Below are 16,641 nucleotides of genomic sequence, written 5' to 3'. Positions count from 1 at the left end.
CAGTGAATAATGTTATGTACACGCCATGCTTGACGGATCGGTACAGAAAGAAGTCTAATGGTGTAACATCGGGAGAACATGGGGCCTATGCAATGGAACCACAACCAATCACCCACCTCTTAGGAAATGAGTCAGTCAGCACTTCTCTTATTCCATTGTGAGGATGTACCATCATGTTGGAGGGTGATGGACGACAGGTCTTGGGTCTGGGATAGCAAGAACGTTTCGAGCATTTCCATGTAAATATTTCCCTTTATGGCATGCTCTGCAATGAACTAGCATCCTATCGTGCATTAGACCGTACCAGACATTAAGCTTCGGGCTAACACAGATGAGTCTTCTGAGCTCCGAATCCCTGTGTCGCACCGATCCAAGTATCCAGAAATGTTCATCTGAAAACAGGCTCCTTTTCAAGTAGTCATTATCAGCATCTGTGGAGGCGAGCGTGGAACACTCTAATGCATACCACAGGGGGCCATCTCTTGACTGCAGTGCTTTGACCATTTCACTCCATTCTCAGAAAAACGTATCACCTTATGTAACACTTTATGGACAGTTGATCTTGCCTCCTTGCATTTCACGTGAACCATGACGAATTGACTTCAGGGGAGCTGAGTTGAAGTACAGCTTGCACTCTATGAACACGTGTCTAACACATAGGGGGATGTCCAGATCGAGGAAGGTCTTTGACGCTGTCCGTTTCTTTAAAGATTTCGAACTTTTTCATCGGGCTTGCCTTCGCCGGTCGTGCCTTCCCACACTGGCCTCAATAATTCCGCAGTTTACTGCCAAAGATTTGGTTCCTACATAACACATGACACATTGCACGTTTTCCTGGCCTGTCGAAATGTTGATACACTCCAAGTCATACCTGTAAGCAAGGAAAACGAAAAAAGTTTGGGAGCTGCTAAGCGTTTTATTACAGACAACGATACTTTACCTCTTAACACACTGAGGTGACAAACGTCATGGAGTAGCGATATTCTCATATACGAATGGCGGTAGTATGGCATACACAAGATATAAAAGGCCAGTGGATTGGCGAAGGCGTTTCATGTGAGAAGGTTTCCGACGTGATTAAGGCCGCACGACGGGACTTTCAAGGCGGAATGTTAGTCGGACCTAAGCGCGTCGGACATCCCATTTTGGAAATCGTTAGGGAATTCAATATTCCGAGATCCACAGTGTCAAGAGTGTGCCGAGAATAACATATTTCAGTTACGTGTAGCCACGAACAACGCGGTGGCCGGCGTCCTTCACTTAACGACCGAGAGCAGCGGCGTTTGCGTAGAGTTGTCAGTGCTAACAGACAAGCAACACTGCGTGAAATAACCACAGAAATCAATGTGGGACGTACCAATAACATATCTGTTAGGGCAGTGCAGCGAAATTTGGTGTTAATGGACTATGAAAGCAGACGACCGGTCGAGTGCCTTTGCTAACAGCACGACATCGCCTGCAGCGGCTCTCCTGGGATCGTGACCAAATCTGTTGGATCAATAATTCTGGGCGTTTACACCATTGGTCGACTGCTGGTCGTGTCACTCCTGTCTACACAATCAGCAGTCGACCAATGGTGTGAACGCCCAGAAGATGAACCCTACGTCGGGTTGAAACCGGTTGGCGGCATAATAATAGTAATAAATGCGATTAAGACTGTTTTTGAATTATTGATTAATCATACTAATCGCTGCTTCTCTCCACAACCATGTCGTCCAAATATCTGTTGGACCCTAGACGACTGGAAAACCGTGGCCTGGTCAAACCAATTTCAGCTGGTGAGAGCAGATGGTGGGTTTTGAGTCTCGTGCAGACCCATGTAACCATGAACCGAGGTTGCCAACAAGGCAGTGTGCAAGCTGGTGGTGACTGCATAATGGTGTGAGCTGAGTTTACTGGGTCCTCTGGTCAAACTGCACCGATCATTGACTGGAAATGATTATGTTCTGCTACTTGGAGGCCATCTGTAGCCATTCATGGACTTAATGTTCCAAAACAATGATGGATCTTTTTAGGATGGCAGTGCGCAATGTCACCGGGCTACAATCGTTCGCGATTGGTTTGAAGTACATTCTGGACAGTTTGAGCGCCCGGCATGTACTCAATCGAAAATTTGTGGGACGTAATCGAGAGGTCAGTTCCTGCACAAAATCCTACACCGACAACACTTTCGCAATTTTGGACGGCTATAGAGGCAACATGGCTTAATATATCCGCAGGGACTTACAGCACATTGTTGAGGCCGTGCCACGTAACTTGCTGCACTACGCCCGACAATTGGAGGTTCGACACATTTTTAGAAGGTTGTTGTTGTTGGTTGTTTTTGAGGAAGGAGACCAGAGGTCATCGGTCTCATCGGATTAGGGTAGGATGGGGAAGGAAGTCGGCCGTGCCCTTTCAGAGGAACCATCCCGGCATTTGCCTGGAGTGATTTAGGGAAATCACGCGAAACCTGAATCAGGATGGCCGGACGCGGGATTGAACCGTCGTCCTCCCGAATGCGAATCCAGTGTCTAACCACTGCGACACCTCTCTCGGTATATTAGGATGCACCGCATGACTTTTTTCACCTCAGTATAGTTTCCAAGGTGTTATACCGGGGCCAAGGTAGCCCGTATAACACCACAGAGGACGAGGTTGTTTATGCCCAAAGGCTTATCCAAGAGCACCATGGTAAACACCGGATATTTCCACACAAGATAATGGAAACAGACATTCCGAGCGCTACTTACTGCAGGGGGAGCTCGGGCCACGGCCTGCAGGAAGTATAACTACGCCGAAATCTCATTGGCTGGAGACAGCTATTTAGGGGCTACAACCAGCCCCGAAGTTCAGTTCACGCCGGATGCCGATCTCGTGTACTGCGACCGTCGAAGATTACGTCTTCGTCTCTGAATTGGACTGTTACTAGTGTGTTACCACGAACCTTTGTGGAAAATAAGAAATGCACTTTTATTTGCTTCAATTAGGAGACATTTTTTCGTTATTGTTTCCTTTCGTTTGTATGTTGAGTAATCATTGTGAACTTACATCAATAAAAGTTGTGTTGTGAAAAATTGCGAATTGTCCCTCACAACACAAGGTATGACTTTTTTTAAATTATAGCGTAACTTTATGGTCATCCCGCAGTTTTCCTACCCTGTAGCTTTTCTGAATCACAGCTCAGTGCACTAGGTGGCGGATCCTCTGGCAAGTTCGTGGAGTACAGCACAGTTCCCTCCTACAAGTACGTCCAAACCACAATGCCTTTTGAACCGAAGCCCACTGTCAGCTGAGAAAAAAAGCAGTATTGATTTGGTTGCACACAGATAAACAGTAGGAACACAGGTCTAGATGCCGCTCCGGTGGCCTGTTGATTATCAGACTGGGTCAGGGTGCGTATGTATCGGAGTCGAATCTCCACAACAGCGATGAATGTTGCTCTCGGTTTGAAAATTATTCATAACTAGCTTTTGCGACTGATTTCATTTTTTTATTTCGTCAAGATAAACACTATGCTTCAACAGATCACCACTTTACAAACATTTACAAAAGTCGTAATACCGGTAAATGTAAATAATCTAATGATCTTACGTCGGGCATTGTCCTGTCATAATTATAATGACAACCAAGTGGAAGTGAAAGTCACGAACTTTTGCGACGATACACGGCTAAATGTAAAATGTGTGCTCGTTTTCACTAACTGTGGCCACTACTTATACCCGTCAGTGTATCGAAGAGTAATTACTTAAAACAAGTAATGTCACCATAAAATATATCCTTCTACTCTTTCCACAGCAATTCGACAGCTCTCCCTTGGTCTAAAACTTGTAAGAGCTTCAGTTTTACTTCATAAAAATCCCTGATTCGTAGAGAAACTTGTAGTAAACGCCTTTAAACAGGTAATAACCAGCCATTTTATGCCTAATTTATGTAAGTCTCTAGCTTCGTGCTTGCACTCTCAGCGCTTGTTGGTTGTAAAGCTGAGTCATGGTGCGGGTGTGACAGTTTCAATGTCCCGCAACAGCGTTAATTATTTAGCTTGGTATGAAAATTATGCTAGCCGCTTTTATGCAACCTATTTCATTTTTATTTAGTCAAGAAAAACTCTACATTCAAAGGTCTTCGGCCACGTTCCATTGCCCTGACGATGATGACCAAGCGGAATTGAAGTATAAGAGCTTTTTCCTTCTTAGTTCTGGGTACAGCTCTTGCACAGCTAAACATAGAATTTGCCTTCCTTTTCACGATTTCTGAGAGCTGTATATGCCAGGCACTGTCTTTGAAAAGAAAACGCTTTAGTCGGGTCGGTGTCAACGAAAGTGAGCTGCTTCTGTTCATGGAACACAGAAATTCGACACACTTGCGTCGATCGAATAAGCTCCAGTTACATTTCAAGATAATCTTGCATTCACGGGGAAAGAATATAGTCAACGCCTTCTAAACGCTGACAACGAGCCATTTCATGTTGGACTTCTGTAACACAGTAGCTTTGCGGCTGCACTATACCGTAAATTGTCATGTGGAGACAGGCTATTTCAAAAACTTGCGAGCAATAGAGAATTGAAAGAGAACTGGGGTGCCGGCCGGAATGGCCGTGCTGTTCTAGGCGCTACAGTCTGGAACCGCGCTACCGCTACGGTCGCAGGTTCGAATCCTGCCTCGGGCATGGATGTGTGTGATGTCCTTAGGTTACAGAAGTTAAGCCACATAGTGCTCAGAGCCATTTGAACCATTTTTTAGAACTGGAGTATTGTTTGTAGCTGGTATACTCCAGGAATACAGGTTATGTAATTGTCGCAGAAACACCAAGACAGGCGTCGAAATTAAACAGACGTAAGCGGAGAAACATAGTTTGTGCAGACAGCGCTCTCTCCTTACCGTGAGAGGACAGCAGGTGACAGCGACCTGTCATAAAAATGTTGACGTGCAGTCTCCGGCAAAAGATTGCGATCCACAGAACGTGTTTTTCTTCCTCTGCGTACAACCATGAAGTGTAGAGTATATGATCTGTCGAATGTACGAAAAATTTAAATTTACCGTTAATGTTACTCATGTATCTTTGCGCATTCTCGCCTGATACGGAAAAAGTTTTGAATGAAGCTAGTGCGCTGATTAGTGTAGGGTTGTAAAAATGTTTATGTAATCGTATTCGGGCAAATATTTATGTGCGAGGTCTAGCAATTTTTTATTTTATTTTATTACGAAGAAGATACGTTGGCAGACTTACGTTCGAAGACACGCATAACTTCTAGAGCGTCCCAAGGGAAATACGTTGGAACTACTTTGCATGCCGTCTCTTAACGACTTGCTTGAAAATATCATGTGTAGTCAGATGATACCGTTATCATCGACAAATTGTTTTAGAAAAAAACTGTGCATTAGTTTATTGTAATTACTCGTTCATAACTTCGCTTTATTTCTTTATTGATTATTTCACGACTTCCGGCCGGTGTCGCCGAGCGGTTCTAGGCGCTACAGTCTGAAACCGCGCGACCGCTACGGTCGCAGGTTCGAATCCTGCCTCGGGCATGGATGTGTATGATGTCCTTAGGTTAGTTAGGTTTAAGTACTTCTAAGTTCTAGGGGACTGATGGCCTCAGATGTTAAGTACCAAAGTGCTCAGAGCCATTTGAACCATCTGATTTCACGACTAGATTCATATCTAAAGTCGCAAGCTGATATCGTATTGCCCTGCACATACCCGAGAAAGAACACGTTTGTGTGTTCTCTTTACATATTAAACGTTATCTCCTTCGTGTGTAAGCTCGACAGTACGACGGCTAGTTTCTGTCTTTAAAGAGAAAGAGGGCTTGATAATAGAGCAAGCCAGCAAAGACGATCCACATCTGCATCTATATATACTTCAAAATCCTCCTTACCGTCTGTGGCGGAGGGTACTTCATGTACCAGTATCACTTCGCCCCCTTCCTGTTCCAATGGTGTATGGTACGAGAGGTTTTGCTGGTAAGCTTCATCGTGGGATCGAATCTATCTCCTTTTATCTCGATAGTCTTTTCGCAAGATACGCATAGGAGCAAGCATTAAACTGGTACTAGAACCGTACATTCTCGGAATTTCAAAAGTAGACCATCCCGTAATGGAGAACGCCCCTCTTGCCGCATCTACCCTGGACTTGGCTGAACACCTCCGTGACATTTCCTCGCTTAATGAATGAACCTGTAAAGAAACGTGCTGCTCTTCTTTGGATCTTCTCTATTTCCTCTATCAATCCTATCTGGCACAGATGCCAGACGGTCGGGAGATATTGAACTATGGGTCGAACGAGTGTTTCGTAAGCTAATTCTTTTGTTGATGGACTACACGTTTGAGGATTATGTCGATGAATCTCAGTCTGGCATCTACCTTGCCCGCGATTAATTTTATGTGGTCGTTCCACTTTAGATATCTCCAGACACTCACTCCTAGATAGGTTATGAAAGCAACTGCTTCCAGTAACTGCGCTGCAACCCCTGAGTCAAACAATAAAGGTTCTTTCTGTCTCTGTACTGCGTGATTATGATTGAAGTGGTGCTAGGATAATGATGGAAGCTGAAGCTACACACAGGGATTCAGCGTGGGCTAGAATTATCGTATGATTGCTAAACGTGGAAGATACGCTCAGGCGTTAATGTGCAACCTATTTACGCAAGAAAAAGGTTCCAAGACACATAACAATTACAGATATTGTCTTCAAGCAGGCATTGATTAAAATCAATGGGGAAACTTAAAAATTTGTGATGGAGCGGCATTCGAACCCGGGTCTCCTGATTGCTAGGGACCACTGACCCATCCAGACACAGGGGTTGTTTACTGCGACTGCACATTCTACCCCAGCACGACTTCCGTCAGATCCAAATTCTCAACTTATCCATAATTACTAAAAAGGCCACCATTTTTATAGTGGTTGTTGGACCAAAAATGGTGTCTGTTCTTTCGGACATGCCAGGTGGACATCTGACACTGTGAACGCAAAAAAAGACGTATAAAAATATTTAGATATGTAATGGATTAGGGACGGGACGTGGACAGAAAAGGTCAAAGCAAGGCATAATATTGATTTTATTATTAACGATTACGGCTTGTCAAATGATAGCGTGGATGGCATAGCGTCTTACAAGCAGAGTACAGCGCCCAATGTGCATCTGCAGGCCGAAATTGGAACTGATTTTTTTTTCGTCCAAAAACGGCTGCACGCTAAAGCATGAGCATATCTACCAAGTTTCGCTGCCTTGCGACAGTTGCAGCACGTACTGGACCCGTGAGAGTAGCTGCGCTACACATCCACCCGGTATTTGCAGCACTTTACATTTGTTTATGTTGAAATTCCCACTGCCTGCACGAAGCGTTGATCCTCGGCAAGTCCACTGCATTTCGCTACAGTTTCAAAGCGTTGTGACTTCTCTCTGTACAACAGCATCATCCGCGAAAAGCCTCGTGTAACTTCCGACTTCACCGGCTAGGTCATTAACGTGTATTGTGAAAAGTCTACATCCACGTGATTACTCTGCTATTCACAATATAGTGCCTGGCAGAGGGTTCAATGAACCACTTTCAAGCTGTATCTCTACCGTTCCACTCTCGAACGGCACGCGGGAAAAAAAAAAAACTTAAATTTTTCTGTGCGAGCCCTGATTTCTCTTATTTTATCGTGATGATCACATCTCCCTATGTATGTGGGTGCCAACAGAATGTGTTAGCAATCAGAGGGGAAAACTGGTTATTGAAATTTCATGAGAAGATCCCGTCGCAACGAAAAACGCCTTTGTTTTAATGATTGCCACTTCAATTCACGTATCATGTCTATGACGCTATCTCCCCTATTTCGCGATAATACAAAACGAGCTGCCCTTCTTTGTTCTTTTTCAATGTCATCTGTCAGTCTCACCTGATGCGGATCCCACACCGCACAGCAATACTCCAGAATAGTGCAGACAAGAGTGGTGTAAGCAGTCTCTTTAGTACACCTCTTGCACCTTCTAAGTGTTCTGCCAATGAATGGCAGTCTTTGGTTTGCTCTATCCACAATGTTATCTATGTGATCGTTCCAATTTAGGTTATTTATAATTGTAATCCCTAAGTATTTAGCTGAATTTACAGCCTTAAGATTTGTGTGACTTATCGCGTAATCGAAATTTAGCTGATTTCTTTTAGTACTCACGTGAATAACTTCACACTTATCCTTATTCAGGGTCAATTGCCACTTTTCGCACCATAGAGATATCTTATCTAAATCATTTTGCAAGTCGTTTTGATCATCTGATGACTTTACAAGACGGCAAATGACAGTATCCTCTGCAAAGGATCTAATCTATTACTACGAACTGTGACCTTTCTGAGAGGAAATCACGAATCCAGTCGTACAGCTGAGGCGATACTCCGAAGGCACGCAGTTAGGTTAGAAGACGCTTGTGGGAAACGGTGTCGAAAGCCTTCTGGGAATTTAAAAATATGGAATCAATTTGACGTCTCCTGTCGATAGCACTTATTACTTCATGAGTATAAAGATCTAGTTGTGTTTCACAAGAACGATATTTTTCGAAACCGTTCTGACTATGTGTCAATAAATCGTTTTCTTCGAGGTACTTCGTAATGTTCGGATATAGTATATGTTCCAAAACCCTATTGCAAATCGACGTTAGTGATATAGGCCCGTAATTCATAGCATTACTCCTTTTTGGCTATTGGTGTGAATTGAGCAATTTTCCAGTCTTCAGGTACGGATCTTTCTGCGAGCGAGTGGTCGTATATAACTGCTAAATATGGAGCTATTTTATCAGCATACTCTGAGAGGAACCTGACTGGTATATAATCTGGACTGGAAGCCTTGCGTTTATTAAGTGATTTAAGCTGCTTTGCTACACCAGGATATCTGCTTCTATGTTTCTCATCTTGGCAGTTCTTGATTGGAATTCAGGAATATTTACTTCGTTATACTGGAACAAATAAACCCTCGCTCACAAATATTAAGTCAAAATTGACCTGGTTTCGACGCTACTATGAGCGTCGTCTTCAGAATTAGACTAACTGTGCTAAAACATTAGTACATTAATAAAATTAAAGTTTGTACTGACTCGAAAAGATGCAGTACTTACAAGTCACATATTACAAAAAGATCTAAGCCGGAAAGGCGACGTCATGAACAGTTGTGAGATGGCGAGGCGCTAAGGGCTGCTCGTACTGTGGACAAGGGTTGCAACAAGACTGAGGTGCCCACTTTAGAAAGTGTGGGCAAGTAAACAAGTGTTCATGACGTCGCCTTTCCGGCTTAGATCTTTTTTAATATGTGACTTGTAAGTACTGCATCTTTTCGAGTCAGTACAAACTTTAATTTTATTAATGTACTATATAGCTAATGTTTTAGTACAGTTAGTCTAATTCTGAAGACGACGCTCATAGTAGCGTCGAAACCAGGTCAATTTTGACTTAATATTTGTGACCGAGAGCTTATTTGTTCCAATATAATTCTGACACGGTCACTACACCTTAGCAGCTATGTTCAAAGTTTTATATTTACTTCGTCTTATTTTGCGAAGGAGTTTCGGAAAACCGAGTTTAATAACTGTGTTTTAGTGGCACTGTCGTCAATGACTTCACCGTTGTTATCGCGCAGTGAAGTACTGTTCCTCCTTGTCTTGTGGCACGCTCGATGTTACTTCCACGTCGGAAGACTTCTCTCAGTTTAGAATGACATGGCGTGATATCTGACATTCTGTAGGTTTCATGTTTTGTTCGTTTGGCGGCTGTGAGGATCTGTATCGGACGCATTCAAATGGCTCTGAGCACTATGGGACTTAACATCTGAGGTCATCAGTCCCCTAGACCTTGTTGGTGTTGTGGTCTTCAGTCCTGAAACTGGTTTGATGCAGCTCTCCATGCTAATCTATCCTGTACAAGCTCCTTCATCTCCCAGTACCTACTGCAACCTACATCCTTTTGAATCTGCTTAGTGTATTAATCTCGTGGTCTCGCTATACGATTTTTACCCTCCATGGTGCCCTCCAATACCAAATTAGTGATCCCTTGATGCCTCAGAACATGTCGTACCAACCGATCCCTTCTTCTAGTCAAGTTGAGCCACAAACTTCTCTTCTCCCCAATCCTATTCAATACCTCCTCATTAGTTACGTGATCTACCCATCTAATCTTCAGCGTTCTTCTGTAGCACCACATTTCAAAAGCTTCCATTCTCTTCTTGTCCGAACTATTTATTGTCCATGTTTCACTTCCATACATGGCTACACTCCACACAAATACTTTCAGAAACGACTTCCTGACACTTAAATCTATACTCGATGTTAACAAATTTCTTTTAGAACTACTTAAATCTAACTGACCTAAGTACATCACACACATCCATGCCCGAGGCAGGATTCGAACCTGCCACGGTAGCGGTCGAGCGGTTCCAGACTGTAGCGCCTAGAACCGCTCAGTCACTCCGGCCGGCTCAAACACTTTCAGAAACTCAAAAAAACGTGACATGTATACGAGTGTCGGTGTCAACTGCTTTCTGGACGAGTAGAGCGAGTTTGGCTTCACACGATCGTCGTTTTCGGAATCCCCGCCGAGAGAAGATTGGCAGCAGAGGGCCACGCGCCAGCTGCCTCGCCGTGCTCTCACGCGCGCTGACCGGCTGCCGCTGTGGGTTTCAGGAGCGGCAGGGGCTCGCAGCGGCTCGAAGCTCAAGCGCAGCCAGAGCGAGCGGTCCTCGGAGCGTCCGCGCAGGGACCCCATCTCGGCCGCGTTCCACTCGCTGGAGCGCAAGCGGCACAAAAGCAGGGCGCAGCCCGAGGGCGGCAAGCAGCAGGAGCAGCAGCCAGCCGAGCGAGCGGCCGTCTCGCCGTCCACGAGGCGTCACCACAGCGACAACTCCGACAGGTGAGCGCCGCCACCAGCGCAGTAGCGTACCTAGCCAACTCTGGAGGTGTGAAGCAAAACACGCCTTCAGTCGCAACTTTTCTTATTTTATTGAATACACGATGCATTTCAGACCCTGTGCGCCCATCATCAGGTGCAATTTGTCTTAATACATACACTCCTGGAAATTGAAATAAGAACACCGTGAATTAATTGTCCCACGAAGGGGAAACTTTATTGACACATTCCTGGGGTCAGATACATCACATGATCACACTGACAGAACCACAGGCACATAGACACAGGCAACAGAGCGTGCACAATGTCGGCACTAGTACAGTGTATATCCACCTTTCGCAGCAATGCGGGCTGCTATTCTCCCGTGGAGACGATCGTAGAGATGCTGGATGTAGTCCTGTGGAACGGCTTACCATGCCATTTCCACCTGGCGCCACAGTTGGACCAGCGTTCGTGCTGGACGTGCAGACCGCGTGAGACGACGCTTCATCCAGTCCCAAACATGGCCAATGGGGGACAGATCCGGAGATCTTGCTGGCCAGGGTAGTTGACTTACACCTTCTAGAGCACGTTGGGTGGCACGGGATACATGCGGACGTGCATTGTCCTGTTGGAACAGCAATTTCCCTTGACGGTCTAGGAATGGTAGAACGATGGGTTCGATGACGGTTTGGATGTACCGTGCACTATTCAGTGTCTCCTCGACGATCACCAGAGGTGTACGGCCAGTGTAGGAGGCCGCTCCCCACACCATGATACCGGGTGTTGGCCCTGTGTGCCTCGGTCGTATGCAGTCCTGATTGTGGCGCTCACCTGCACGGCGCCAAACACGCATACGACCATCATTGGCACCAAGGCAGAAGCGACTCTCATCGCTGAAGACGACACGTCTCCATTCGTCCCTCCATTCGCGCCTGTCGCAACACCACTGGAGGCGGGCTGCACGATGTTGGGCCTAACGGTGTGCGGGACCGTAGCCCAGATTCATGGAGACGGTTGCGAATGGTCCTCGCCGATACCCCAGGAGCAACAGTGTCCCTAATTTGCTGGGAAGTGGCGGTGCGGTCCCCTACGGCACTGCGTAGGATCCTACGGTCTTGGCGTGCATCCGTGCGTCGCTGCGGTCCGGTCCCAGGTCGACGGGCACGTGCACCTTCCGCCGACCACTGACGACAACATCGATGTACTGTGGAGACCTCACGCCCCATGTGTTGAGCAATTCGGCGGTACGTCCACCCGGCCTCCCGCATGCCCACTATACGCCCTCGCTCAAAGTCCGTCAACTGCACATACGGTTCACGTCCACGCTGTCGCGGCATGCTACCAGTGTTAAAGACTGCGATGGAGCTCCGTATGCCACGGCAAACTGGCTGACACTGACGGCGGCGGTGCACAAATGCTGCGCAGCTAGCGCCATTCGACGGCCAGCACCGCGGTTCCTGGTGTGTCCGCTGTGCCGTGCGTGTGATCATTGCTTGTACAGCCCTCTCGCAGTGTCCGGAGCAAGTATGGTGGGTCTGACACACCGGTGTCAATGTGTTCTTTTTTCCATTTCCAGGAGTGTGTTTTATTTCTTCTCTTGAATGAGGTGAAACGCATATTCCTGTCACGAAAAGTTTAATGTTAGGTTATTTGTTTTGCTATTTGGGGAGCAAAATAACTGATGATAGTCGAAGTAGAGAAGATATAAAATATAGAATGGCAATGGCAAAGAACGCGTTTCTGAAGAAGAAAAATTTGTTAACATCGAATATAGATTTAAATGTCAGGAAGTTGTTTCCGAAAGTATTTGTGTGGAGTGTAGCCATGTATGGCAGTATAACATGGACGATAAATAGTTTGGACAAGAAGAGAATAGAAGCTTTCGAAATGTGGTGCTACAGAAGAACCCTGAAGATTAGATGGGTAGATCGCATAACTAATGACGAGGTATTGAATAGGATTGGGGAGAAGGGAAGTTTGTGGCACAACTTGACTAGAAGAAGGGATCAAATGGTTCAAATGCCTCTGAGCACTAAGGGACTTAACATCTGTGGTCATCAGTCCCCTAGAACTTAGAACTACGTAAACCTAACTAACCTAAGGACATCACACACATCCATGCCCGAGGCAGGATTCGAACCTGCGACCGTAGCAGTCGCGCGGTACCGGACTGAGCGCCTAATACTGCGAGACTACCGCTGCCGGTGAAGAAGGGATGTTCTGAGGCATCAAGGGATCACCAATTTAGTATTGGAGGGCAGCGTGGAGGGTGAAAATCGTAGAGGGAGACCAAGAGATGAATATACCAAGCAGATTCAGAAGGATGTAGGTTGCAGTAGGTACTGGGAGATGAAGAAGCTTGCACAGGATAGAGTAGCATGGAGAGCTGCATCAAACCAGTCTCAGGACTGAAGACCACAATAACAACAACATGAATTTCGTAAGTCAAACGCGGAAAATATGTGCAAAATAGTGGAAAAGATGAACAGTGTGAACTTACCACATAATCCAAGAACAGCGTTTTTAACGTTTTAACACCAGCAAACATTTTCTCTCCGTCTTTTTCGTATGTGTCATTTCATTCAAGAGGCACATTTGCACTTACATGTTTGTAAACACTTGACTTACATTTTTGTACGTGGTCTTGTCAAAGATGAATTTATTCGTAGTGCTAAAGATATAACTATTAAACAATTAACATATGCAGGAAATAACTTTAGAATAGGTCTTTAAAATTATTGAAATAACTGTGCCTTGAGAAATTTGTTTGTTCGTTTAACATACATTCTGGTTTTTTGGTTTCGTGGAGATGTCTGAGCAAATGTGTCTCTTGAACCAAGTGAGCCGGCCGGTGTGACCGAGCTGTTCTAGACGCTTCAGTCTGGAAGTGCACGACCGCTACGGTCGCAGGTTCGAATCCTACCTCGGGCATGGATGTGTGTGATGTCCTTGGGTTAGTTAGGCTTAAGTAGTTCTAACTTCTAGGGAACTGATGACCATAGATGTTAAGTCCCATGGCGCTCAGAGCCATTTGAGTGACATGTACGAAAACGACGGAGAAAAGAATGTTTGCTTGTGCTAAAACGTTAAAACCACTTTCCTTGGATTATGTGGTAAGTTTACACTGTTCATCTTTTCCACTATTATGCACATCTTTACCACGATTGACTTACGAAATTCATAACCTAACATCAAAACTTTTCGTGACAGAAATATGCGTTCATCTCATTCAAAAGAAGAGCTAAAATATGTATTAAGACAAATTACACATGATTATGGACCCGCAGGGTCCGAAATGCATCATGTATTTAATTAAAAAAAACGAAAATTTGTGACTGAAAGCGTTTTTTAATTTATTCCTCCAGTGTATTGAATACAGTCATTTTTGAAGCTGCAAAATATGGATAAAATTAAATACATTAGATTAGATTCAGTTTTCGTTCCATAGACCCAAAAAATGAGATGATTCTCGTGGGAATGGAACATCTCAGAAAGTATAGTATAATAATCATAAAACATTTGAATATAACGCTTACTACCCTTGTCATTTGTCAGAAGATTGTCGAAATAGGTGATTACATTAAAGTAAAATGGAACAGCTAATATTTACAGAATTAACACGCTGTCAGAACATTGTTATGTGCTATTAATAAATTTATCATACACAAAATACCTGATCTTGATTGTTGTGGCCAACTTCTGACAAAACTGAAATCTAACAGATATTTTTACTTAACAGTCTCTGTTAAGATAATCATCTATGGAGTAGAAAGAGTAGCCTATCAAAAAGTCTTTCAAATTCAAACTCTGCTTAAACTGTGCTTTATCGGAAACCAAGCTTTTAATGGTTGCAGGCATTGTATTGAAAATGTGTGTTACTGAATATTGGATCCCATTTTGAAACAAGGGAAGTGATTTTAGGTGTCTGTCTAGATCGTTCTTATTCCTGGCATTGATACTATGAATTGAGCTATTGCTTGGAAGTAGAGAAATATTACTTGCAACAAATTTCATTAAGGAATAAATATACTGAGAAGCATTGGTTAGAATACAAAGTTCCTTCAACACGTTTTTACACAATGTTCTTGAATTTAAACCAAAAATTATTGTTATTACACTCTTTAGCACGCTAAAAACTTTTCCTCGGTTTGATGAGTTACCTCAGAATATGATCCTGTACGACATAACAGGACGACAGTGAGCAAAGTATGCAAGTTTTTTTATATTTATATCTACTACATCTGACATCATTCACTTTGCAAATACAGACTTGTTTACGCGCTTACGCAATTCTGTGGTATGCCTTTCCCAACTGAATTTATTATCGGGTTGTACTCCCAGAAATTTAACACTCTCAACCTCTTCAATCTACATGTGTTCATATGTTACACACATGTTGGAAGGAAATCTCTTAAAGGTTCTGGACTGCATACACAGTTTTTTTTAATTTAGTGACACTGAATTAGCTTTAAACCATTTATTTATGTCAGCGAAAACTTCATTAGCAGCTATTTGTAAATCTGTACCTGACTTGTTACTTATTGCAATGTTTGTATCATCTCCAAACGAAACAAACTTAGCATCTGGCAATGTAACGGAGGCCAGGTCATTAATGTACACAAGAAAAAGCAACGGATCCAAGATGGAACCTTGAGGAACACAACATGTAAGTAACTCCCAATCAGATGAAGACTGACCGCTTACTGCACAGGTATTTCGCAACGACACCCTTTGTTTCCTGTTAGTTAGATAAGAGTCCAACCATTTCGCAGCATTGCCGGTGACACCATAATATTCTAATTTACTTAAGAGAACGCTACGCTATGCTTCACACAGTCAAAGACTTTCGACAGGTCACAGAAAATGCCAGTAGGGTGTAATTTATTAACTCAATATCAGAACCCTTAAGAAACATAACTAACGCGGGCTGCGCTCGCAAGGGACTCAGCCGTCGTTGTCATCAGTTGTGAGATAAAATCTCCGTGTATGTCTTCGTAGGCTATGCCGGCGTATTAAATCTTAAAACCTCTATAGGTTTCGTGCCGGATCCTAAAATACATTCGATTCAATATTTCGGCAATCCAACTGTTTGCCATCTTCAGGAGAACGCTGCTTCTGATGCTGAGTCCCGCTGAGAACTGATGCCAACTCTGCTAATCGACGTCCTATATAGGCCTCCGTACAGTGCACGGCGAATGCGCCGCCCACCATAGCGTGCGTCAGTTTTCAGTGACAGATAGGTGGGAGCTGAGAAAACTTGGATTTCATGGTCGAGTGGTTGCTCACAAGCCACACATCACGCCGGTAAATGCCAACGACGCCTCGCTTCGTGCAAAGAGCGTAAACATTGGACGATTGAACAGTGGTAAAACATTGTGTGGAGTGACGAATCACAGTACACAATGTGGCGATCCGATGACAGGTTGTAATTATGGCGAATGCCCGGTGAACCTCATCTGCCAGCGTGAGTAGTGTCAACAGAAAAATTCGGAGGCGGTGGTGTTATGGTGTGATCGTGTTTTTCAAGAAGGGGACTTGCACCCCTTGTGTTTTGCCAGGCACTGTCACAGCACAGGCGTACATTGATATTTTAAGCAGTTTCTTGCTTTCCACTGTTGAAGAGCAATTGGGGGATAGCGATTACATCTTTCAACACGATCGAGCACGTGTTCATAATGCCCACGGCCTATGGTGGAGTGGTAACACGACAATAACATCCCTGTAATGGACTGCCCTGCACAGAGTCCTGACCTGAATCCCATAGAGCACCTTTGGGATGTTTTGGAAAGCCGACATCGTTCCACG

At 44.4% G+C, this 16,641-nt stretch overlaps 1 protein-coding gene across 2 annotated transcripts in view; it reads left to right on the top strand.

Moving 5' to 3' along the window:
- The window catches only part of LOC126277921 (zinc finger CCCH domain-containing protein 13-like), a 963,772-nt gene that overhangs the window by 685,348 nt on the left and 261,783 nt on the right, over positions 1–16,641 (top strand). For both annotated transcript variants that reach the window (XM_049977490.1, XM_049977491.1), the window contains one exon: positions 10,632–10,857. In XM_049977490.1, coding sequence (XP_049833447.1) covers positions 10,632–10,857 — 226 coding nt within the window. The remainder of the gene's footprint in view (positions 1–10,631; positions 10,858–16,641) is intronic.

Source organism: Schistocerca gregaria, chromosome 6 (assembly GCF_023897955.1).
Source record: "Schistocerca gregaria isolate iqSchGreg1 chromosome 6, iqSchGreg1.2, whole genome shotgun sequence".
Lineage (NCBI taxonomy): Eukaryota > Metazoa > Arthropoda > Insecta > Orthoptera > Acrididae > Schistocerca > Schistocerca gregaria.
This window is presented reverse-complemented; position numbering and strand designations above follow the sequence as displayed.